This window comes from Pollachius pollachius, assembly GCF_949987615.1.
Source record: "Pollachius pollachius genome assembly, chromosome: 8".
NCBI lineage: Eukaryota > Metazoa > Chordata > Actinopteri > Gadiformes > Gadidae > Pollachius > Pollachius pollachius.
Genome location: NC_136941.1, coordinates 25,703,791 through 25,730,102, shown reverse-complemented (window position 1 = coordinate 25,730,102; position 26,312 = coordinate 25,703,791). Strand labels below are relative to the sequence as shown.

The 26,312-nt window shown below is 42.5% G+C and overlaps 1 protein-coding gene across 1 annotated transcript in view; it reads right to left on the bottom strand.

Moving 5' to 3' along the window:
• Positions 1 to 26,312, bottom strand: part of LOC307079018 (integrin alpha-3-like) — a gene marked incomplete at both ends in the record, with an annotated part of 100,390 nt that overhangs the window by 32,663 nt on the left and 41,415 nt on the right. The window contains 6 exons of the mRNA XM_079741070.1: positions 21,775 to 21,849; positions 22,589 to 22,765; positions 22,833 to 22,935; positions 23,024 to 23,098; positions 23,281 to 23,360; positions 23,445 to 23,513. Of these exons, the coding sequence (XP_079597196.1) occupies positions 21,775 to 21,849; positions 22,589 to 22,765; positions 22,833 to 22,935; positions 23,024 to 23,098; positions 23,281 to 23,360; positions 23,445 to 23,513 (579 nt within the window). The remainder of the gene's footprint in view (positions 1 to 21,774; positions 21,850 to 22,588; positions 22,766 to 22,832; positions 22,936 to 23,023; positions 23,099 to 23,280; positions 23,361 to 23,444; positions 23,514 to 26,312) is intronic.

The following is a 26,312-nucleotide window of genomic DNA, read 5'->3' as shown; positions in this document are numbered from 1 at the left end:
GGTAGGACACAGTATTTCTCGAGGTCCAGCAGTCACATGTCAACGCCACCCTCGGCAGATTTCAGTGAATGCACAAGGGCATCTTTTGTTTTCGCATACATTCATGGAATCACCGTTTCGCTCAGATGTTTGCGACTGGGCAGGACATAGCGTGGTTCAAGCCTCTTGATCAGTAGTTTAAATCCAGCATTTTCCACTACGCTGTAGGGTCGGAGGTCTTTACTTATAAATATTCCGACACCCTCGGTTATGCTCAAGGCACGCGTAGAATTCGAGGGAAACTTAACCCCAAATGCCTTTTCCAGTGCTGTGTGGTTCGCGGCAGATTTAGCTAGGTCGCCGTGGTGCCTGGATAACTGGTTGCGGAGATTTGTGGTATTGCCACTATATTTTACCTCTGTCTGACACAGTTTGCACACTGCTTTTGTTCTGTCTAGTTCGTCTTTGTCCTCGTAACATCTGAATCCGAAGTTTTGCCAAACATCAGCCTTCATTCCAGAAGGTGATTTTAGTGGTGCCGCTTCAGCCATCTCGCTAGCTTAAGTTTCGGTTTCGTTTAGCCGGCACTCGCTTTTTATAGTGTGCCTTGCGCGTCAAAGAAAATAGTGCCTTTAGTCACCTGGAAAAGATCGATCCAGACATTTTTGGATCTATATCGTGCTTTTTGAGCGTGAATCGATATCGGATCGATTTTTTTGAACACAGCCCTAGTAGTAAGTCTCCCTTATTTGGCAAAAATAAATACAATTTAATACAGATATTTGCTTATTTATTTTTATGTTGAAATTGTTTCCATTTATTGTGATATGTATTTTGATGTATCGTAAAAATAATAATGTAAATATGCTTAATAATAACACTGAACTCCCGATTACATTTTTATTTACTGAAAATATTGTATCTTGTATTTTCTCTATTTAATTGCAATATACTACAACGAAAGGTATTCTTTGTCGACAAACGGAAGTGTAAAATGTGAACATGGTGGTAGCATACTGTTTGAACTCAACCCATTCCCATCAGTGTTAAGTTGGTACATCGGTGATGTATTTTCAGGCTAGCATGCTTGGGAACGCATTTGTTCAGGTAGTTTGGATAACCAAGACTGTAGACTGCGTTTGTAAACAACCCAAAGATTTTTGATGGGTTGAGATCTGGGCTTTCTGTTATGGAACCACTTTTAACACCGTTACCTGAGTTACCAATGAGATGAGATGAACTTTCTTTCAAGAGCACGGCTTTGACCAGCCAAAGAAGATATCACCAATTCTTCTGTGTTGCCTACAATATGCCCAGTCCCACAAGGCAGCCGCTTCCATGCCTTACTGTCTTTCTTTTTAGCCATGATATATGCTATGGTTTGTACCACAGGAAACCGCAGGCCACAAAACCAAAGCCTGGTGGCTTTAGTTTTGTGGCCCCAACCTTTCAGATGGGGCCCGAACGAGTGATGAGACGGCTTTGCTACCAACTGAAATGTTCTGGATTCAAATCCCAACGTCCACATCCTAACCTGTAGGCATCTTTGAGCCAGATGACCTAACAGAGAGGGCAGGGCCTGAACACCAGATTTATGATTATGACTGTATATACCACAGACAAATAAAGTGGTATTGTTAACTATTACAGATGCATGTGTTACTGTTTAAATGAATATTGCTATTACAAGGCGATGAATGGACAGTAAAGCCTTGATCATTCAACCCAATTCCTTCTAAACCTATCGTATTTATTAGAGTATTAGACCGTGGGCTTCATCCAGGGCAACACACACACACACACACATTCTTGTCTTTCCCAATGTGGGGTCCACACATTTTTCACCCAATTGTGGGGTCCACCCTTTCCAGTGCTCCTACAGCTCTGTAAAAAATCAGGGAAGCTAAAAAAAAAATTGTTTTAATTACCAGCACTTCAAAAGATTTCCAAGCTTTTTTCCAAAAAGTTTTTTGGCCAATTATGGGGTCCGGTTTCTAGCACAAAGACCTTGTGAGGTCCAATTGTATACACACATATTTCTAGCAGAGAGACCTTGTGAGGTCCACTTGTACACACATATTTCTAGTCTTTATATCTTCACGAGGCTCAAAGAAACTAACAGAAGACAATAGTAATTTCCATTGTTTCAACTTTATTATCAAAGAATAACATTTATTTTTTAGTAGTCCACTCTCTTCAAACAGAACAGAACAAAAGGTGTAGAGCCTCAGAGTTGAAGCTAAGCAAATACTGACAGATACATAACAAGCTGCAGTGACTAGCAGAGCTGGAAACTATGAGAACCAGAAGAACATACAAAACCTGTACAATAGACAATTTGAACTGTGTTTTGAGAATAAAGTTTGGATAAACATGTCTCAAAAAAAACAAAAGGTTAAACGTTTTCCCACCACGACATTCAGGGGAAGGTGGACTGAAGTTTCCGTCTCATGGCAGAGATTCGATTTTTTATGAAATATTTGACGGCTTTCCAGTCTCTGGTTTCAAGGACTTCTGATTCTGCAGCAATGCAACTTTCACAGTCACGTTTACCTGGTACTTGGTTCCTTCTCATAAACTTCCCCAGATGCCTTTCCACTGCAGCACTTTCCTTTTGTGTCCAGCTTCTCTTTTGTACAGTTTTTTTGCCTAATGAGACAGAGTGCATTTTAATTATCAGATCATTACAGCAACATGTATGTTTTACTGGATTTAATGCTAATATACTGGTGAAGCAGCCACAGTGACTACAGGATCAACAACACAACTACTGCATGGAGATGGAAAGGAGTAAGGCAGATGGGGGTAGAAGGTTTGGCCGAATCAGTGAGATACAGCTATTTCAGAGGGGAGGAACATGGATCGTCCTGTGTGAATTCACCATACGAAAGTTCACATGAGACATTTACTTCGCCATTTCTATTCTGCACTGTAGTCTACACAATTGGTGCATTTATAGGGTTGCCTGATTCATATACAATCTGGTTTTACATAGGACAAATCGTACCCACTTAACTACATAAGGATGGAAGTACTCATCATTTTGTTATATTTTATTTGTTAATATGGGCCTGTTTTCGGTGTCTGCAATAAAGACTGGATTTAAATAAATGACTCAAATCATAGACAGAGATTAATGTAAATAATGACATTTAACAAATATTTGTCTCCTATCTGCAAACAAAAGTTAGCAATAGGGTTCCGCGATGTTTTGTGTGCATCTGAGGACAGTGAGCCATCCTTATTGAAAAGGTGATTAGGGACCTAAAGGATGAAAAAGGCGCAATGACCCACAATTGTATTCAAATTGTGTGCTCTGAACTCTTCTCTTTCTTGCAGACTCTCTTCCTTCCGCCTCTGTCTCACAGGCAACTAGGTGAAGACAATACTTGATTCAGTAAAGCTAAACAGATATTGATTTAAAATATTAAGCAGCTGTGAGTTGACTTTATTAGGATATTGATAATAGAGAACTTGTAACTTATTGAGCAGCACTGTCTCCGGATGATGTGCCATCCCATGTATGACTTAAAAGTCTAATCATTGTGTAATTTGAAGCATATACGGGAATGGTGCATGTCACAGTATATTAACATTCTGTTGCGTTCTTGAAGAAAGTAGTCTAATCCGGATCGCTTTTAACTCACTTTATTTGTTAAAGTATTTCGGTATGGTAACTGAAGCAAAAGGAGGGGAATTGTATGGACACGCGTGTGAGCGACAAACAGCAGGCCTCTGTACCTAACTTCCTAGTATGGACTGCCGGATGTTTCTGATCTCGTTGGCTTCAGTTCCTGCTTTAATACCGAGTAGGCGTGGCCTATATGACGCATTGGTTTCACCCTCCTCACCTGTCTAAAGGTGCTGCCATCTGTGGCTGGAGTAGTTATTGCAACTTATATGTCGGATCCTGCTTCCTAGTGGCTATGTATGGTAATTACAGCTTATGTGTTCGATCCTACTTCCTAGTGGCTATGTATGGTAATTACTGTTTATGTGTTCGATCCTACTTCCTAGTGGTTATGTGTGGTAATTACGGCTTATGTGTTCGATCATACTTCCTAGTGGCTATGTGTGAGTAGCTTATGTGTTTAAAATACGTAACAATTCCTTAAACTTTTTCTTCTACTTTAAGAAAGTGTATTGTGTAAACTAAAACTAAAACCTTTTTCTCTACTCTAGGCACAACACTTCTGTGAAATACAATAAAACCAAACCATGCAAAGTGAAAATAAAAACGGATTTAACGTGCAGTTAGAGTAAAGGCAGGGCAGGATGTATCTGTAAATCAACTATGACACAATTTTAAAAAATCAAGGGTCTTGGGACCCCTAACAAACTTTGTCTTGTTCGTTAAATAAGTGTTTGTCCAAAAGGTTGTTGTGTTCGTCTCATCCTCCTAAATCGGATTACAAGTTGTTGTGTTCTTGAAGAAAGTAGTCTAATCCGGATCGCTTTGAACTCACTTTATTTGTTAAAAGTATTTCGGTATGGTAACTATGAAGCAAAAGGAGGGGAATTGTATGGACACGCGTGTGAGCGACAAACAGCAGGCCTCTGTACCTAACTCCCTAGTATGGTCTGCCAGATGTTTCTGATCTCGTTGGCTTCATGCCCTGCTTTAATACCAAGTAGGCATGGCCTATATGACGCATTGGTTTCGCCCTCCTCACCTGTCTAAAGGTGCTGCCCTCTATGGCTGGAATAGTTATTGCAGCTCAAAATGTCGGGTCCTGCTTCCTAGTGGCTATGTGTAGTAATTCCAGCTTATGTGTTCGATCCTACTTCCTAGTGGCTATGTATGGTAATTACGGCCTATGTGTTCGATCCTACTTCCTAGTGGCTATGTATGGTAATTACGGCCTATGGGTTCGATCCTACTTCCTAGTGGCTATGTATGGTAATAATTGTTCTTATTCCGTTTTTTTTTTTGACAATCTTCAATATCAAATTATCTTAAGGGTTTAATAAAGCTGAATAAGAGAATAGAATCAATGGATCAATCAATAACTCAAAACCAAATAAGAACAATGAGATGCACATACCTTCCTTCTCCTGTGATCCGTCCATATCTTATTCTGAACACTCCATCTCCTGTGAACTCTTCTGCGAACACTCTATATCAACAGTCTCTAAAATGATAATTGACAGAAAATGTGTTATACATAATCTGTAATCGACCGCAAAAATCCTGATTGTGTAAAGCCTACTACAGTCACCACTGAATATGCAATAATGCGGCGCCTTAGTGCCAGAGATATAAAACTTGTGATGGAAATTTACTCCACATGCTTTGGAAAATCCTATCTGATCTTTTGAGTATTGGTAATTTGCATGAAAAACTCAAATATTTATTACTTGATGGTGCATCTGAGAAAATTAGTATTTTACAAAAATGGATTATGCACTCCATCCTTCCCATAGACACTGGCTAAATGAATTAATACCCTATACTAGTACACCTGGAAAAAAAATTATGAGCTTTGAGTGTGAGGAGGAATTACCATTCACATCAAGCTGGATCTCATCCAGACTCTTGCCCTTGTATTCTCCTAGCCTTCCCTGTTCTAATGCTTTGAGAACCCTGCTTATTTTGGCCAACTGTAGGGTACCCTCTGGAAGGCGGTAGTGCTGCCTGTGGACAGCAATGTTATGGCCAAGGAAATTCGCCAACTGGTCAAGTTCTGTTATTTTGAGATTGAGGACAGCTGAGAGAGTGGCAATGTGTCTTCTTAGCTTTGTTGAGGTAAGTACCTTGGGATTTCTGATGTCTTTACATTCATTCACAAACTGCCGAATGCAGTCTGATCCCTGGAGGTAGTTGATAGAATGCGGCAGGGCAAACAAGGAGTCATTTTCCTTCAGCACTCCACATTCTTCTCGCTTCTCTGTTAGTGTCAAGTGATTCTCTCATGAGTGGAGTTATAAGAATCTGTACTTTCCTTCCTCTCTTCCCTACTATGGACATGCGTAACAAATGTTTGCAAAGTTTCTGCTCAAGCGCTGTGAGGGCCAAATGAACATCTTCGTGTGTTTCTGATGTATCCTTGGATAAGTACACAGACAGAGGCATTCTGGATACCTCTCCTGCCCGACGGCGGTTGAAGAGGATAACCTGTGTCAGCGATACTTTAGCAAGCTTTTTCCATCTTGAAGGTGACAGGTTTTCTTTCAGGGCATTCAAGTCTTGTTGCTGTTTTTCAGACAAAAAAGAATGAAGATTTTTTACATCTTCTGGTTCTCCTATGGTAGGAGTTGAGGGGCGTTCCATTTGGTCCAGTCAAGCTGAGTTTTTGCTAGACCTCCAATATCAAATTTCCAGATTTCTTTGTATAGAGCTGCAAAGTCATCAGCAGCACAGCCTGTTTGTCATTTTCCTTTAATCCTTCAGATTTGAGATACATGGCTAAGGAATGTAAACTATGTCCAACCTTGCGAGCCAGTGATGGTATTTGATATTTTCCTGTTTCTTCATTCAATCCAGCAAGACATCCAGTAGCATTGACAACTAGATTATACTCCCCAGGTTTTATGAGGTCTCTTATAGTCTTTACAGGTTTACTTTTATTCACCTCTAGGAGCAATCTGCCAAGCTCTCGCAGTTTTTGGCGGACAAACTGGTGTTGGCTGATCACTTTCTCAACCTTCTTGAATAATCTGTAGCCATACTTCAGGAGGCAGGGATCTTTCTTGATTGCAACTGCAATGTTGTCTTGATTCATGTTCTTAGGAACTTCCAGTATGCATTGCTACATCCATGTGTAACAGGTTCAGCAAATGCACACAATGCTTGAACTCTTGATCTACCCTGTTTTGAGGGGTTACACTAGGGCTTGAATTGGCAGACTTGAAAATGTCGCCACATCACTTGTTTTGTGAACAATCCATAGCAGTACACACAATGAGCAAATTTTCCTCCTTCACTTTTTTTCGTTGGTTGCTTACGTGGGATAAGCTTGCCTCTTTTCTACTCCAAAACATCAATGTTATGTTCAAAATTCCCCTTATTTCGGATGTAATCTAACTGCCGCCTTCTTTCATTGGAGTTCTTTGGCAAACTACATGCCTTTGCTACATCTACTTTATCACTGTGCTTGCGCCACAAGTGTCTTGACATTTTCTGAACAACTTGTCCACAGTAAAAGCAGCTATGTTTCTTATTGTATTTCCTTGATCCATCCTCCCCTTTTAATACTGGGTTAACATAAACACTTGGCTCTTCTTCAAAGGCCAGTGGAACATTTGAATCCTTATTAGTATGTGTTTGCGCCGTTGTTTCCTCATTCTCATCAGCTATTGTTTCAAAGTTCTGTCTTGTGCTTTCGCTGGACCCAGAGCTTCTCTGGCTTGACGCTTACTTCTGCTCTGACTGGATGCAAAGACATTCCGACTGATGGACTCACTTCTGATTTTGACAGTGGATGTAACTTTGTTCTTTTCTTTATCTTTTATGGATGACTCTAAGCTGCAGTTGCTGTCTGTGCTGGCCTCATTTGGTTGTGGAATACACTCATCTCCAAAGCTTGTACTCTCTCTGGAGCCACAGTTGTTGTGGCTTGCATTCTTACTGCTCTGACTGGTGGACTTCTGCTTTTAACAGCAGTTGTGCAGCACTTTTGTTCTTGGCTTTAGCCTTCATAGATAATTCCAAGCCGTCAGTGTCTATCCTTTCCTCACTGGGGTGTGGAATATAGTCATCTTCACTCTCAACACTTGAGTCATCTGATCCAATAAGTGTCTTTTGAAGAAGAAAAAATCAAATCAAATTAACACAACCTCTGAATTTCTGTCTCCAATTGAAAAACTGACTACACTTTTCAAATATTTAATCGCATAGATCTAATGCATGGTCTATAAGCATGGTCTAGGCAGTAAACCTGGTGTTGAATTCAGTAATGGGACATTTCAAGGACGAAAATTATGGACAAAGGGACTTACAGGACAGCAGCGCTCTCTCCTTGGCCTATGGGCCGCCATTTCAATCTTGGGAGAATTGCACTCTGTGCTGTCATCAGTTAAATCATAGAGACTATTGGAAAAATCAGGTACTCTATCCTTCATCTGCAGAAAAGGAGTTTTGTCAAGGTTATCCTATTTTTTTAAATTAAAAGTTAGACGTGAGGGAAAATGTCACATCAACTATCTTATGTTATTCAGAGTTTCAGATGCCTACCAGAATACTTTTTGTCCTTCTCAGCTTTGGCACGAAATATGATTGCTCACTGGAATTAGTTTTTAGAGAATCAGGATCTTCATCAACTTTAGTTGAATCTGAATGGTACAGGGATCCTGAAGAATCTGATTCACTATCCAGCTGGTAATAAATGTATGTCAAAGTATTGTTATCCACTTTTCTTGACATCGTTTTGAAGAGATAAAAAGTGAAACACTTATGAATCATGTAATGGCATTCACAGTATCTATGGCGTACATGCATGTTTACTTTCCTTACCTTTTCTTGAGCAACTTCCATAGAATCATCACTGTCAGAATAATCCTCTAGGGAAGTTGCTTGGGAAGTAAACACCTGAACATACAGAAAATATTCAATTGGTGAGCAAACATGATGACTTGAAAATCCCCCAAGGAATGTAACGCAGTTTAAGGAAGCAGTGTCATCACTTCGCTATTACCTGTGTCCCAACATTAGCCACAAAATCTGACTCGTTAGGTGAAGTGTCTTCTGCAGCAGGGAGCTTCTTGGACTCTACTTCCACTGCAGGAGACTGAATGATTGGCACCTGGAATATGAGATAACACAACGTATTAAGAGGAAACCGATATAAAGCACTGTATTTTGATCGTTTTACAGTAAACACGTTAGTTCATGTGAAAATGGTTGCTTAACAGCACAGAACCTAAAACTAAGCACATGACATGATCCCACGTAGAGGTATCAGCATATCTCAGGACAAATACAAGAGGAGGCAGTGGATTATTTTCAAAATACCCTTGTCAATCTTGCACCTGCTCAGGAATCTTCAAAGTGCATCTCTAGAAACTTGAGTTTAGATGTTGACAGGTGTTTTCTTAATGAAGTAAGATCAATTTCATGTAGATACAAACGGGAGGGCCCCATAAGGCAAGACTAGAAAAGAGTGTGTAACACTGGCCTCCTGACAGGGAACTTGAAAGACAGATTTCAGTTTCAGGGGGCACACAAGGACAAAACAAGAAATGTACGAGTGTGTGATGTTATACTGCCCCTGTACTATCCCCCAGTTAGTATTTCTGACTGGAATACTTTTGTAAAATGAGATGTCAACATCCTCCTGAATTGTTAATTGAACCGAACAATCAGAGGTTAGATTGCATAAGGCAATTACTCCACGTGTAATCATGGGAAGAAAATAGTTAATAATAAAGCCTAGTATTACCGGTATGGTAACATCTCTTTTTGAACATGCATGTGACAACTTGTTCCCCCCATCCATTCATTTCAGAATTGAGAAAACACAACAGGCAATGCTAAACTGACAGATAAATATGTCTCTAGGAATGAAATATTAAGTTATTGGCAATTTTTTTGCAAAATATATTAAAATCAAGATGCTTAATATAACCAACTTACCTTATTACGCCACGGCCACTTCGAATCTCCATAGCTGTAATCAATTTCCGTTCCTATTTCTACTTTCTTCACAGCAAATAGGCATAAGTGGGGCCTGTTGTTTACTGCGATTTGTTTAATGGTGCAATTTGGAGATTTTTTGTTGTCATTGACTAATCTTCCCAGCGATCCATCTTCTTTGGATGCGTCAATACTGAAAGATGTGAGAAAATTACCTGTTAAAAGAATTTTCTAAATCTTCATTAGAAGAGACATTTAAACATCATAGTACACTAAATAACATTATTAAATGTGATGGGAAACTGTCCTAACACAGAAAAATGTACTATATTAGCCCCAAAATGTCAAGTTACAAAAAAAAACAAATGGGTGGCAGGGGTGTTAAGCCCCCTTAGGTTTTGTAAGTATCTGTGCTGTCTTCGTATTGCAAATCGCAATAAGTGTTGGGTCAGGTTCTGCAAACTTAACTAAATAAACTTTAAATGTGACACAAAGCATGGTAGGTTATTATCCAATGTCAAGAACAAATTTAAAAAATCAATAATTAATTAAACATTCAGTGATACTGAGATCAGCAATCGGTGAGCAGTAATTGGCCCGAAAAACCCTAATTGAAACACAGCTACTTTTTGCTGCTTTATTGAACAACTTTCCAAAAAAGTATTTTAGGGTCTGAATTAAAAATGTTTATATCTACAAATTGCACATTTTCGGAATGCTCACCAATAGCGATGTTTCTGCCATTCAAACTCAAAAAGAAATGTACTCTCTGTCTCTGAGTATTGCCTCGACTGGTATTCCTCCACCAATATAAGGTTAGGGTTAGGTTGGTTCGATGGGCTGGGTAGCAAAAACTCCTCTTCCTATAAGTACATAAATTACTAGATTCATCCACATCTCTAATAAATGAATAACCATAAATAATAACCACTTACAATAAAATATTATAAACTTTTAACCACAGCTGGTTATATTGGATTCAACAAAAACAGCAGCTAAATAACAGCTTTTAACCACAAATATTAAGCAAGTTATTTTTTTATATGTGTATGTGAAAGAGCAGTACTGAGAAATGAACTGGTGTAATATGATCTGCTGCCTTGTACCTTTTTCGCTATCAATGTATTTTCCTTCAATTCCTGGCTTGTCCTTTGAGAGCAGAATGAATGATCTTGCTTCCTCAACAGGCTTTATTATTTTTTTCCAGGTTGACATCATGGCTCCCTGAAAGTGATTTGGACATCATAAACCTTACACAGTTACCCAACGTGCAAGAACAGCATCCCTATTGACTGACTCATGATTTGTTTGGAGTAGTTACCAGAACCACAGTAGCTATCCAAAAAGGAAAAAAAATAAAATGGTTCAAAAACTGACTGATCTTCAACATTCCAGGGCTTGATGCTTCCAGTGTAGCCATAAAGATCCATGTGTAACATTGTTACGGGTCCTGCCTCCTTGTTCCTGGTAGGAGGAGACCGGGCGTTACCTTGCAGTGACTAATTGAAAAGGCCGGCCCTCCCAAGTATATAAGCCTGCCTACTTCTAAGATGGCTGTCTCTCTTTTTCTCTCACACCCTCGACATGGCAGACGCTGGCTGGTCGCACTTTTTCTTTTGTTAAACCAGAACCCATTTGTTCAAGTCCGTATGTATTATTGTTGATCTTGGATCTTTCATTTTATGGTGGGAGCGGTTGCTTTCTTTTCTGTTTTTGTGGCAACCCTCTCATTCTGTTAACTAAACCGGTATATGGAAAATAAATAAACCAAAACGTTTTCTTTCCAGAAAATCTGTTTCTTTGAGTTATGTTAGTTGTTCACACAATTTTAATGTGGGCTCGTAACATAAATGGGGGCTTGTCCGGGATATGAACATGTTTTGCGTGTTTATCCCAAGGATTGCGCATCTAAATTGTCTTTTTGTTTTGGGAAACGTTTTTACTGCGTCCGCGCTTTTGTTTACCCTTTTGACGCGTTATGGGGATTGCGTTTTTGACCCAGTATTTCGATTTTTCCCAGTGTGCCAGGCTACCAGCACTGTCTTTAATTTTTCTCGCTTTTTGTGAATTTTTTACCGGTTTTGTCTGCTGCTTCTTTGGCTGTTTTTTCGCCATGTTCGATTTAAACAAGTTTATTAAATCTCCCACTCCCGACGCCTTCTCTGCCGCGACGCGCGATGATCTGGTGAGAGTTGCCGGTCATTATAAAATAGAGGTACGGGGTAGTCCATCTAAAGCAGAGCTGTTAGAAAGTCTTACGGAAGCTTTGGGCCGTCTTGGTATATTTACATTCGGAGACAAGGTGCCACCCGTAACACCCCCGACTGCTCCTGATCCTCCAATCACACCTATGATCACCAAAGCAGCACTCGAGCTCCGTCGATTGGAGTTACGAGAAAAGGAGATTGAATGGGAGCGAGAAAGGACGCGTCTCGAAGCAGACAGACAGACGGTTCGAGATCGTGAGAAGAGAGACCATGAGCTTAGACTGCGAGCGTGAATCTGGCATTTCAAGCCATAATTTTGATGTCACTCGTAATATAAGACTTGTCCCACCATTTAATGAGAAGGATGTGGACAAGTTCTTTGCTCATTTTGAGAGAGTCGCTACGGTTTTGAAATGGCCACGGGATGTGTGGTCCATGACGTTGCAGTGCGTTTTTGTGGGAAAAGCGCAGCAGGCTTACTCCTCCCTGTCGTTGGAGGATGCTGCTGATTACGGGAAAGTAAAACAATCAGTCTTACGCGTTTATTCACTTGTTCCTGAAGCGTACAGACAGAAGTTTCGCAATTACCAGAAGCCTGAGTCGCTCACGCACGTTGAGTTCATGCGGGAGAAAGAGTTGTTGTTTGATCGTTGGCTTAGCTCACAGAATATAACAACATTTGAGGACCTTTGTGATACATAATTCTAGAGGACTTTAAAAACTGTCTCCCGAAAAGTGTTGCCACGTTCGTCAGTGAGCACAAAGATTTGACGGCGTCTAGCGCAGCGGTGCTGGATGACGATTACGTGCTGGCGCATAGGGACGCGAGCTCTGGTCGTGAACTTTCAGCAGAACCGCAACCGCAACTATAGTTTAAGAGGTTCTCCTCCTGCTGAAGCAGTAAGCACTCCAACTTCGGAGCATAAAGGAGTGACTAACCCTAAAGATTATGTCCCAGTCTGTGGATATTGTAAAAAGCGTGGCTATTTAACTCCCGACTGTTTTTTACTAAAACGTAAAAACAAGTCTAACTCCACGGCTTCATCCAGGACTGAATCTGGTTTGGGTTTATGTGTTTCGACACTTCCTTTGACGTCTCGGAAAGACGAGATTATTTGTCAGGCTTTTGCACCATTTATTATGGACGGTTTTGTCACTTTGCTCGAAGAGCCTAATGCACGCATTCCTATTAAAATACTTTGCGACACGGCTGCGTCGCAGAGTTTCATTTTAGAGAATGCCCTGCCTTTCAGTGAAAAGTCCCACGTTGGTGCGAGTGTCTTAGTCAAGGGTTTTGATATGGGATTTGTGAATGTGCCACTACATGAGATTTCACTCTTCTGACTTGGTCACGGGCACTGTAAAAGTGGGCGTACGTCCCTCTCTCCCTATTGCAAATGTATCGTTTTTGCTTGGGAATGATTTGGCAGGTGGGAAGGTATTTCCTAACCCTGTGGTAACCCATAATCCTGTTGTGACTTCGGCTTCTAAAAGTGAATGTCCTGACGATGTGGCTGTGAAATACCCTGAGGGTTTTCACGCCACTGTTGTTACGCGTGCCATGGCGAAAATAGCCAAAGAGACCCCTGTTCGTGAATGCAGTGATGAGTTTTCTGATCTCTATGATACTTTTTTTGCTCATCCCACGTCGTCTGCTAGTGGTAAAACGTCTGTGAAGTCGGCCCCACTATCTGCGGTTCCTTGCGTTTCTAAATTGTCTCCCAGTCGCGAACAACTTATGTGCGGACAAAAAAACGATCCCTCTCTCTCTACACTATTGGCGGAGGCTGTCTCTGAGAAAGACATTGAGTCTGTGCCTCATGGTTATTTTATTCGTGAGGGGATCTTGTTGCGAAAATGGAGGCCCCTTGTGGCTTCTGCTGCGGATGAGTGGCGTGTGCTGAATCATTGTCATTCCGATGCCGTATCGAAATGAAATCTTACGCCTTGCTCATGATCACCATTTCGCAGGTCATTTAGGTATCAATAAAACATCCGATCGCATTTTGCGCTATTTCTTTTGGCCCGGTCTCAAGAGTGACGTTGCGAGACACTGCAAAACATGTCACATATGCCAAGTTACGGGAAAGCCTAATCAGCTGATTCCTCCAGCGCCGCTACAGCCGATACCCGTCACGTCGGAACCGTTTGAACAGGTCATCCTAGACTGTGTGGGTTCGTTGCCGCGGACTAAGTCCGGAAAGGAGTATCTGCTCACAATTATGTGCAAGCTGACACGTTTCCCAGAGGCTATTCCACTCCGAAGAATCACCGCAGCTGCCGTTATTAAGGTTCTCGTGAGGTTTTTCTCTCTCTTTGGCCTCCCGAAAATAGTGCAAACAGATCAGGGCACTAATTTAATGTCCAACGTGTTTAAACAGGCTATGGAACAGCTAGGCATTAAACACACAACGTCCAGCTGTTATCATCCCCAGACACAAGGCGCACTCGAGCGTTTCCACCAAACGTTAAAATCAATGCTCCGCGCATTCTGTATCGAGTTTGAGCGTGACTGGGACGAAGGTATTCCGTTTGCCTTGTTCGCTGTGCGTGAAGTAGTGCAGGAGTCCTTGGGGTTTAGTCCCTCCGAGCTTGTCTTCGGGCATACGGTACGCGGCCCGTTAAAAATGCTCAGTGACTCCATGTTGACCACGAACACATCACCTCCTCCCCGCAGTCGGTCTGACTATGTGTCTAAACTTCGTTTAAGGCTCCATCGAGCTTGCGAGCTGGCTAAAGAAAACCTTGGTGTTACTCAGAAACGAATGAAACAGCGTTACGACCAAAAAGCTGTCCGCCGGGTATTTAAACCTGGTGATAAAGTGATGATGTTTCTTCAAATTCTCGGCTCCGCGCTTCAACCACGCTATACCGGTCCCTATCTTGTAGAAAGACGTGTCGGAGATGTGAACTACGTCATGGCTACCCCTGACCGGAGAAAGCGATCTTGTTTATGCCATATCGATATGCTTAAACGCTACTGTGAGCGGGATCACTCTGACATTAAACCTCCCGCCTGCATTAAAAGCTCGCCCGCTTCAAACTTTACTGTCCCTTTTGTTCTTGCGGTAGATGCAAGTGATCTAGGAGCCGGTGCAGTACTTATGCAGGGTGGTAATGACGGACTGGAACATCCCGTTTGTTTTTTTTCTAGAAAGTTTAGCTGCCATCAACGCGCTTATTCCACTATAGAAAAAGAGGCCCTTATTCCACTATAGAAAAAGAGGCCCTTATTCCACTATAGAAAAAGAGGCCCTTATTCCACTATAGAAAAAGAGGCCCTTATTCCACCATAGAAAAAGAGGCCCTTATTCCACTATAGAAAAAGAGGCCCTTATTCCACTATAGAAAAAGAGGCCCTTATTCCACTATAGAAAAAGAGGCCCTTGCCCTCGTGTTGGCGCTCCAGCACTTTGAAGTTTACGTTGGTGGTGCAGCGCATCTGGTTTATACAGATCACAACCCGCCATCTTTCCTGGACCGGATGCGCAATCACACCCAACGGCTAATGCGCTGGTGCTTAATATTGCAAGCTTTCAATATTAACATCCAACACATCCGTGGTCGCGAAAATGTCGTGGCAGATGTGCTTTCACGTTCATAGGTCTTGTAGGCCTATTGAAAAATTTGTGTAAATAAATTGGATGATTTTCTTTTTTTTTCTTTTCTTTCCTCATTCATCCACTGATGTAAATATTACCTGTAACATGTTATTTTTTGTGAAAATTTGAAAAATTCTACCCCAATTTATTTCTTTAAGAGTGGGGGTATTACGGGTGCTGCCTCCTTGTTCCTGGTAGGAGGAGACTGGGCGTTACCTTGCAGTGACTAATTGAAAAGGCCGGCCCTCCCAAGTATATAAGCCTGCCTACTTCTAAGATGGCTGTCTCTCTTTTTCTCTCACACCCTCGACATGGCAGACGCTGGCTGGTCACACTTTCTTTTGTTAAACCAGAACCCATTTGTTCAAGTCTGTATGTATTATTGTTGATCTTGGATCTTTTATTTTATGGTGGGAGCGGTTGCTTTCTTTTCTGTTTTTGTGACAACCCTCTCATTCTGTTAACTAAACCGATATATGGAAAAGAAATAAACCAAAACGTTTTCTTTCCAGAAAATCAGTTTCTTTGAGTTATTATGTTAGTTGTTCACATGATTTTAATTTGGGCTCATAACAAACATGTACATGGTTTATCTCTAAACACAACAGCCAAAATATAATAGTTGTAGGATAAAGTCAAGAAGTTGACACACTGACTTGTTATTTTATCACTATTTAAATAATTCAAATTCATAATAGACTTGTTATGTGTATATTATGTATAATATGTGACTATAACCTCAAAGTCTAGCCCAATGATTCTGGTAACTTGTAGACAGAAAATTGTAAAAGCAAGGATAAATATTAATTTATCTGTTCTACATAATAAACGGATACAGATAACGTTATCTGGCTCCTTTAACATTTCTGAGTAAATCCTCTTACCTTTCTAGCATGTGTGCATGTCGTCTTTCTTTTATATTTCACTGAATTGACACAACTACTGCTTATGTTTACATTGCACTCAGGCCTAAAATGACCGCCACGTCCCACAATGCATTGCGGCGGAACACCGCTACTGAGTGCTCCAACATGCTAACAGGATAACAAACAACACGGCTTTAACCGAGTGTCAAGTTGTAGATAACGTTATGTTAGTGAGCTATTTAGCTAGTGCACGGCAGCTAACAGCGGCCTTACCACCATGGACACGCCCGATCTCGTCTGATCTCGGAAGCTAAGCATGGTCGGGCCTGGTTGGTACTTGGATAGGAGACCGCCTGGGAATACCAGGTGCTGTAAGTGGTGTCGGCTGGTGGCCAGTAGGTGGCACTCTTCCCTCTGGCCCCTTCACTCATCACTCCCGATGCCCCAGTGCAGTGACGGGGACACTGTGCTGTGGAAGGCGCCGTCCTTCGGAGGAGACGTCAAACCGAGGTCCTGACTCACTGAGGTCATAAAAGATCCCAGGGAACTTATCTCAAAGAGGAGGGGTTTCCCCGGTGTCCTGGCCCAACCAGGCTCATTCAATCTGGGCCCCTAATCATCCTCCTGTATAATCGGCTGACTCATTGATTCCCTCACTCTCCACCTCCAGCTGGTGTGTGGTGAGCGTTCTGGCGCAGATTGGCTGCCGTGCGTCACCCAAGTGGGTGTTACACACTAGTGGTGGTTAGTGAGGTCCCCCCTTCACTGTAAAAGCGTCTTTGAGTGTCTAGAAAAGCGCTATATAAATTCAATCCATTATTATTACTATTAATATCAAATGCACTATTTAGCAACAAGCACTCTAGCTAATGTTAGCCAACTAGCTATTGGTGTAAAACAGCATTGTATTACATTTGCTTACATTATATGTACAGTAATATCACTGGATATTTTCTGACTCATTTTGACTTAATCAAATGAATAACACCTACCTGTTGTCCATATCTTTCCAAGAAATATAAAAGCAGCCAGACCACTAGTGAGAGTGGGTCGAGGAATCCCGGAGTACTTCGCTTATTGTGGATCCACTCCACTCACACTTTGTGGGGTAGTATCAGTATTGGTGATTTGTTGGTTTGTGAGATATAGACGTACCCTCATCTGTACCATGTGAAAGAGTGTGTTCTCCAAAGCAGGAGAAGTTGTTTATTAAAGGAGAAATTTTCTGAACCCCAGCATAGTGGAAAATGTTTTGTTTCTAAATACAAATTTTTAAGTTGCACAAGCACATTCACTGCTCCTTACTTTGTTATAACACTGCGACAGTTTGAAAAGAATGGTTCCCTCTGTGCGAAATACGGGGGGGTCCGGGGGGGCTTGATCCCCCCGATTGACCCATGAGCCCCCCTGAAAGCCTCAAAAGCAAATTTGAGGGGGGTCTCAAATTTTGTCCAAAAAAAATAAAAAAATTTTTTTATATATATATTAATGGTCACTTTAATGTTTTATGCTCACGATGTATTCAGAATTCAAAACATTTATTCACAACTAATGTGCTATTTCTTTGCCAAGCGGAGCCAGCCAGTCCTGTGCTCTATGCAAATTAGCCATGCGCGCCAAACAGAATAAAGACTTCTGTTGAGTTACACTAAAAATGGCTAGCAAGCGAAAGCGCGTGAATGTATCACTCACACACTTTGGATTCACATCCAAAAAAATGGCACTCAGAGATAAAGAGGAGCCTAAAGACGATGCTGGTACAGCTAGCACAGTGGCAAGAACAGAGGATCCTCTCCCACCCGGCTTCCCAGAAGGAGAACAACGTGAAGTTGAGGCTAAGTGCTCCAAAGACGCAGCAGGTGCTGCGGTAATTTTACGTACTACTGCTGCTAGCACAAGTGACTTGCCGGCTGGTTGGACACTGAAGCAGGTGGGCGAATGGAAAGATCGCAACACTTGGCTTGACATTAAGGCAGGAAAATTGGGGTGGTTAGCCTGTAGAATTGCAAAAACGTTGCAACTCAGAAAAGGGACCGGGTGTACACCTCGCAGAAGAATGGATCAACGGTGATGTTACGATCTCTGAAGCAAACAGGCTACGGAAGAAAATATACAAACACAGGGACAGCCAGGCCCACACAAGGTCAGTAGAAATAGCGCAGATGAAAGGGAAAGACACCCTCCCGAACACGTTCATTGACATACAATCCGAGTTACTCAAGACAACCACAGTCTCGTTCAGAACAGCTTACACCATGGCAAAAGAAAGGCTATCCTACAAAAAGCTCAACCCACTAATGACAATGCAGGAGCTAAATGGAGCCGAAGTTGGTAATATCCACAAATCTGACCATGCATGCGCAGAAATAATCAGTCACGTTGCCAAGGAAATGCGCCGCAAATTTGTCTGCAGTGTGAAAGAAATGGATTCACGGGTGTCAATCACAATTAACGAAAGCACCATTCATGGCAGGGCCTATCTAATACTCTAGGTAAGATGTGATGTCAGCGGCAAGGGGAATGTAGAGAATGTTTTCCTGGATCTAGTGGAACTTACAGATGGGGTCGATGCTGAATCCATTTTTAACTCGATGATGGCGAGTCTACTTAAAGCGGGAATGGATGATGAATTTTTGAAGACGCACCTGATAAGCATTGCCACCGATGGAGCTGCGGTGCTGACAGGAAAAGCCAGTGGGCTTGTCGTTAGACTCAAGGAAAAGTTTTCGAACGTGCAGTCTGTTCACTGCCTGGCGCATAGATTAGAACTGGCTGTCAAAGATGCTCTTAAAGAAGTGGCTGGCACTAATCAGTTTGAGTTCTTTATTTCAAAGTTATACTCCCTTTACAATCAGTCAACCAGGAACGCCAGATTGCTTAGAGAAGCAGCGGCCGAGCTCGACATGGAAATACTGAAAATAGGTCAAATATTCTCCATCAGATGGGTTGCCAGTAGCTTTAAAACAGTTAAGGCAGTATGGAAAGATTTCCCCGCACTAGCACACCATTTCAAAACAGCCATTGAGGACACATCACGCAATGATCTTGAAAGGCAAAAATATAAGGGACTTCTGAAGCACCTTGCTAACTCAGGATTTGTGGAAGATTTGGCTGCCATGAAAGACATCCTGTGTGAACTCCAGGGCCTGTCTCTCAAGCTGCAGAAAAGAGAAATGTCACTTGTGGATTCAAGTCTCGCCATCGAACAAACTATTAATGTTTTGGCGACCATGAAGACATCTGGTGGGGGGAAATCAACCAAGAAGGCCGAACAGTCCGTCTCATCTGGCCTTTTTAAGGGCGCGGAGCTGAGTGAAGGCAGGGCGAAAATAAACAGGTCTCGGTTTTATGAATCAGTGATTGCGTCTCTAACTAAGCGAGTCAAATTTGGTCATGATGCTCAAAGCTCTTGACAAGCGTTTTTGGCCAAGAGAGCAGGAGGACCTGCTTTTGCATGGCGAACCAGAAGTAGACAGCCTGGCGAAAGCACTTGGATTACCAACCAGGGAGGCCGTGGAGCAGTTTCGAGACTGGAAATTACAGGGCACTGCACCGGGGAAAACATTGGAAAGTATGCGCATAGCAAGTCGCACGTATCTCCCCACGTCAGCTGAGTGCGAACGAGGCTTTTCCGCAGTTAATAACACGGACCACCAGACGCGCAACAGGTTGCGCGAAGACAGCCTGTCTTCACTCCTGTTTGTGGACCTCAACGGACCTCCTCTGGACAAATTCGACCCAGTTCCGTTTGTCAGAAGCTGGATTAAAGCAGGACATCGCCTGTCTTCTTCCTGGAAACCTGGATGGCAACCACAAGAAGTTGAGCCAAGGCATCTTTGGTCTATTTTAACTTAAGGTAAGAAAGAGAGAGAGAGAGAGAGAGAGCGCGAGCGAGCGAGCACCCGCCGTGGTGCTTTTTGTGGGCTGTCTGTCAGCATCCGCCGTGGTGCTTTTTTCAATTTTAGCGATGGGCCTGTTTGCACGGTTAGACGAATGTGCTTTGTGTAGGCCTACGTATGTGTTCAATGACGTATCTGTCTGATCATATTTGCTGTAGATGGATGGTTAAATAATGTCACACTATCGGTCATACACTGCAGGCTCTCATTTGCAAGTGCACGGATTGCGTGCCAGTCTCCGATTTATTCAGCTGCATTTATTCAGTTGATTGCTCTGTAAGTGCGCCAGATTGTTGCCAAATATTGTCGTGTCTGCATTTTAATGCACTACTTTGCCTCTTGTTATAAAACAACGTGTATCCAAACAACTTTAGCCAATGCAACCTCCTATGTCAGTGTTGCAATGAATACTATGTCGGATTATCAAAAAGTGTTAGTGTGTGATGTCATGTAGGCTATAGACTGATTGTCTTGGCTCGCATTCATACAATATTGTAATGATAGGCCTACTGCATACTGACAACATTTAGATCGGTATTGGGACCCCCCCGAATATGGACGGGTATTTCGCACACTGGGTTCCCTTCATTATGTGTTATTCAAATTTGACATAAAATATTTATTAGATCCCTATGTATTGTCATGTTTCATACCCATAATAATACACTTAACAAAATATACATTTCATTCATATGAATGAATACATGAGCAATACATAAAATGTATTTATTAAGATGTATTGATTTATTTACTTGTCGGTCTTGTCAGTCTTGCCATGTCTGGACTGTTGCAGGGCAGTAGCCTATTGAGTGTATTACAAATTGATAGAATGACCTTTAATATATCTGACTATTTAATACTGGCTTCAAAAAGTTTCACCACGCCATCACTATCAGACCACCTTCTTCTTCTGTAGGGTTTATTGGCGGTTGGCAAACCAACTTGGACTGGAGTGTGAACACGAGATAATTGCGGAAAAAAAGGAACAAATAAAAGTAAATACATTTTAAAAATTTAAAAACTCGATTATTTTTTCTATATCAATTTGTCTTCGGAACTTAATACTATTATGATATGCTTTGCCTGCTGTTTTCCCCAAAAGCCCTGACAGTGAAAGTTGTTGTGTTTTGCCAATAAACCCTACATTAGAACTGAAGAAGAACTTTTACACACATACCTAGTTTTCGACACTTTGTGGGCCCCTCCTTCCGGTGTGTGTGTGGAGTGTGTAAGTGTATCGGTTGCAATACTGGGGTCCGGTAAAGGGGGTGATAGTGAGCACACACACTTTTACACAGATACCTAGTTTTTGTCACTTTGTGAGCCAAATGAAAAAAAAGCAAGAGGTCCTGAGCACAGATAAATAAAGATCGATGTGGGGCCCACCATTTTGGGCCCCATGACGTTTCGGGGACACACCGTTGGTGGGCTCCCATAGCCTGGGCCCCATGTAGTGATAATTGCAAGTGCGCACACACACACACACACACACGCACACACACACAGACACACACACACATAAACACAGCGGGCATTAACATCCTCACACACACACACACACACACACACACACACACACATATATATATGCTCACTGTGCACTGCATTTGTTAGATTCCTAAACAAACACACACACACATTGCTACTTACCAGTGTGTAGGATTTTTTTGTCGGTTTCAAATCTTCTCTTTCATGATCAACACTCCTCTTCCTCACTCCCCCGCTCTAAGACAGACAGACGGACAGGAAATTGACAGTTTGTTTTGAATAAATGTTTCTCATACTTCAGTCACAAATGGGCATCATACAGCTGCTGGACCTCCACCACCATCAACATGCATTAATTGTAGAGCTACGTTAAAACATTGATTCGCTTTTGCTCCCACGACAACAACACTGACGGGCCGGCAGACCATCTGTTAATAGCCCCTGCTCTCTGGGCTCACATTGAATCATAAAATGACGATGTGCGGGATAAAGGACTGCTTTTGGCTTTTTCACACAGAGAAGAACGGTGGTTCTTCTCTTCCTTTATCGAAGTCAGTAAGTTCCTTATTTGACTTAATCTAAGTCATTAACTTACCTTACTTTATTAAGGCCGTAAGGTTTATCTTTAGCTAAGTCAGTGATGCCCTTATCTTTATTCAAATCAGTAAGGCTTCTCTTTATCTAAGACACTAAGGCCCTTATCTTTATCAAGTCAGAAAGGCTTCCCTTTATCTAAGGCATCATGTCCCTTCTCTTTATCTAAGTCAGTTAGGCTTCTCTTACTTTATATAAGTCAGCTTGGATTCTCGTTATCTAAGTCAGAAAGGCTTCTCATTATCTAAGTCAGTTACACATCTCTTACTTTATCTAAATCAGTAATGCTTTATCTCATTATCTCGTTCCCTATCTGGTGGAGTTGGGGCTAGGTCTAGGGTCAGTTGATTTGTTATTGTTTAGGTGTGGTTGCTTTAGTTACGGTGAGGTTGAGGGGGTTGACAATGTTTCCGGGCGTGGCACAGCGGTGCTCCGGGCTGCCGTCCAGGTTGATCTCCGTCAGGTAGAGCAGCCATTTCCCCCCGGTGGACTCCAGTGGCCAACTGACCTCCAGCTGTAGGTGCCCCAGGGGGCCGAGTGGCTTGCCGATGACGTCGACCTATGACAACACAGTTACTACACAACCTGACTGGTTTCCATGAAAATTTGGCTTTTTCCTTGACCACCTGCAGGGTGAAGATCAGAGGGCTACCGATGTCCCTGGTCCTCCTCACAGCGGACTCCCCGATCAAATGACCACCAAACTGGCTGCTGATAGGCTGGCTGCTTCTATTGAATCAACCAGTCCACAATCACACACACACTTTAATTGCTCTGTTTGAGTGTGTTGCATGCGTGTTCGCGTGCATGTTCATACAGGAAGAAGTTGGTCTCCAGTATAAATTCCAGCAGAAGAGCAAGAGAGACGGACACTGGGGTCTGGTCACTCAGTCTGCAGACAGGTAGGGAGACAGACAGGCAGAAAGACAGGTTGAGAGACATACAGATGATTGTTGGTGATATAATAGTGTATTTGTGTGTGTGTTTCATATGCAGTGAGCTACAGGTATGAGTGTGTGTTTGTGTGAGTAGTAAGTTGTGAGGTGTTTGTGTGTGTGTATCTGTGCTTCGTACGTAGTGAGTTGCAGGTGTGTGTGTGATTCTCTTTTGTCCAAATACTCGTCTTGTGTCTCCAACAGTAACAGAATCTCTGTCTGATGAGCAGAGAGATCAGAAATCAATAATCAATAATGGCTGTTCTATGTCAGGTTACGATCAATCAATCACATGTTGCTCACCTCCTGGGAGCTGATGAATGGATCTCCTAGTTCACACCGCAGCCCACCTTGATCAGTACACACTACACCCTGTAACACACCGGGCGGCCAATTGCATTTCGTATCAGACATCCCACAGAGTACTTTGAATGCTCAAGGGGTCTCCGTAGTTACGGAGTCAGATTACGGATTACGGAGTCGGAGTAGTATACTTTGGCCTTAACTCTCTGAACTCTCTTTGGCCTTACCACCTAATCCTAACCCTCATTTTTCAACACTGAATGCTAACTCTCACTCTCTCACACCTCATCCTAACCCTGACAGTTTTATACCTAATCCTAATCCTAAAACTCGTCCACACAGAGCCGAAATGGGCGGAAACGATACGGTTTTGGTTTATGCGGTTCAGGAATATCTCCGTAAAGACGGAGTCATTGCTAAACCGCATCGAGCTGTAGAAACGCTGTAGTCAATATTCAAGGCGCTGGTTCTCCACAGAGAAAAGTGGAGTGCATCAAGCACGCCCCATACAGCCTGCGCGCTGTATACAAACATTCAGTCACAAGGAGATTCAACCTTTTAAATTGAGCAGAAATGTGCGGTTTCGCGCACTGGATTCGCCGGCTCCGTCTGGACGGTCGGCCGGAACGCACAAGACTTATGCAGTTTCACCAAAAAATCGGCTCTGTGTGGACGGGGCCTCAATCTCTAACCCTAACTCTCTAACACCTAACCCTAACCCTCTAACACCTAACCCTAACCCAAACTCTCCAACACCTAGCCCTTACACTCTTACAACTAATCCTAACACTAAATCTCTAACCTTTCGTCGTTCTGAAACACCAAACCCTAATTCTCTAACATCCTAATCCTAACCCTAACACTTTTATACCTAATCCTAACCGTAACTCTCTTATGGCTGGTTCAGACTACACGATTTCAACCCTGATTTTTTGCCCCGATTCGTTCGTCGCAGACAAATTTGCGAGTCGTACACGATTTTGAAAACTCGGCCGGGAGACAAGGTGTTGTAATGGGACATGCTTGCAGTCTGCGATTTTTTTGTCTGCGACGTTCGGAAACCCCAAGACGAAAGTTTGCAAGACAGAATTTTTGGGGAATCACGTGAATTATCCATTGTTGACTTTGAGGGAATCCCGCGAACAGCCGGAGCTCACGGGCAGTGTATCCTAACTAGTAAAGAACTAACTAGTAAAGTAAAGACTAGTAGAGATGTGTGGTTGGCGGTCATACCCGCGGACACCGTGGATAATCCATGGGTTAGGTGGATTGCGTGAAAAAATTGAATACTTGGAGGAGTTGTGGGCGGGTCGCGGATGAAAAAAATTAATAAATAATAAGTAGGTTAACATATTAACTAGGAAAACGGCAAACTGACAAATTATATTTTTCTATAATCTCCCTCCTTCTGAAATCTCCGCCTAGTGTTCTCCGCTGGATTTCCATAAGCATTCCACTCTGCGATCATCCCTGCTGCATATGCCCTCACACATTGTTGAAATCATATGCTGGATGCTTTATTCTTTTAATGTGGCTTTTAGTTAATGATCGGGCTATAATAAGACCACGTTGGCTATGTTCGCTGACAACAGGGACATTTCATAGTGGTTGGACATTTTAGCAAGCCGACAGGCTTTTGTCGGGGCGCGGAACACGCAACTCAAAATCGGGATAACTTTACAGCTCATCTGTGCATCTCTAACTAGACTTCACTGCACTACGCAGAGGACCACCATCTTAATGCCTAGTATAGGAACTTGGGATCCATTGTTATTTACACTTTGTTGCTTCAATGATGCTGCGTGTATTGTGAACGACACAAAGTAAGGCCCTGTCCACACTAACCCGGGTAAATCTACAAACGCATAAATATTTATCTGTTTAGCCCTTCCGTCCACATTAAAATGGCAAATTCCGACACTGAAAACAATGCTTTTCAAAAACGATCGCTGAGGTGGATAAATGTGAAAACGCTGGGTTTGTGTTGTAGTGTGGTCTGTGGCAGCCCGTTTCCCCGAGTGTCAGGTGCCCGGTAAGAATAGCGCGGAAAGCAAGGGTGAAAGCCGTTGTCGGCGTTTATTCAAAGCAGTTCAACAAAACAAGAACGGTAATAGCGAGCTAGGGTCTCCGCGAGCCTCGCAGTCTCTGGGGCCTCCGTGGGCGCCTCCGTGTCGTTCTTATCCCTGCTCTCCTCGAGTCAGTCCTCCGCTCCCTTTTTAGAGGTCTGCCCCCACGTGTCCTCCCTCCGGCCAGGTGTCCCTCATCCGGCTGATGGGGGTGAGGGGTGTGTTGCTCTCTGCCGCCGGCTGGTGGATGGCGGTGGTACACGCCCTCCACCACAAACCCCCGGACCCTCCTGGTGGGGGTCGGGATGCCACAGGTCAAGGTAGAGGGAGGCTTTCAGAAACGATGACGTTCGGTTGCCATGACACTGTGATGATGCTGCCACAAGCTTGCGCTCAAGAGCGAGACGCTCATCAAAAAATGGCGATGTGAAAGAGAAATGATTTCTCTGTGCACTGTACTCATGTATCTTCAGTTACAACTCAACATACTGCCTCATACATTTTTAGAAAAGCCTTTGGCTAAACTGCTATTTTAAATGATTATTTTTTCTGTTATTTATTTATTTTTAATCTAGTTAGTCTTTTATGGTTTATTTATCTTTTAATGTGCATTGTAGCACTTTGAGGTCATTGAGTTGATGTAAAGTGTGTTATAAATAAAATGTATTATTATTATTATGCGTATTTGTTACCCCAACGCCGAAGGCGAGCTCTACTTGCTGTGCTGGGAAAACAATCTGAAAACGATATGAAAACGATGGTGTGGACGGAGATTGTTTTCATTGCGAATGTGCGTTTTTAT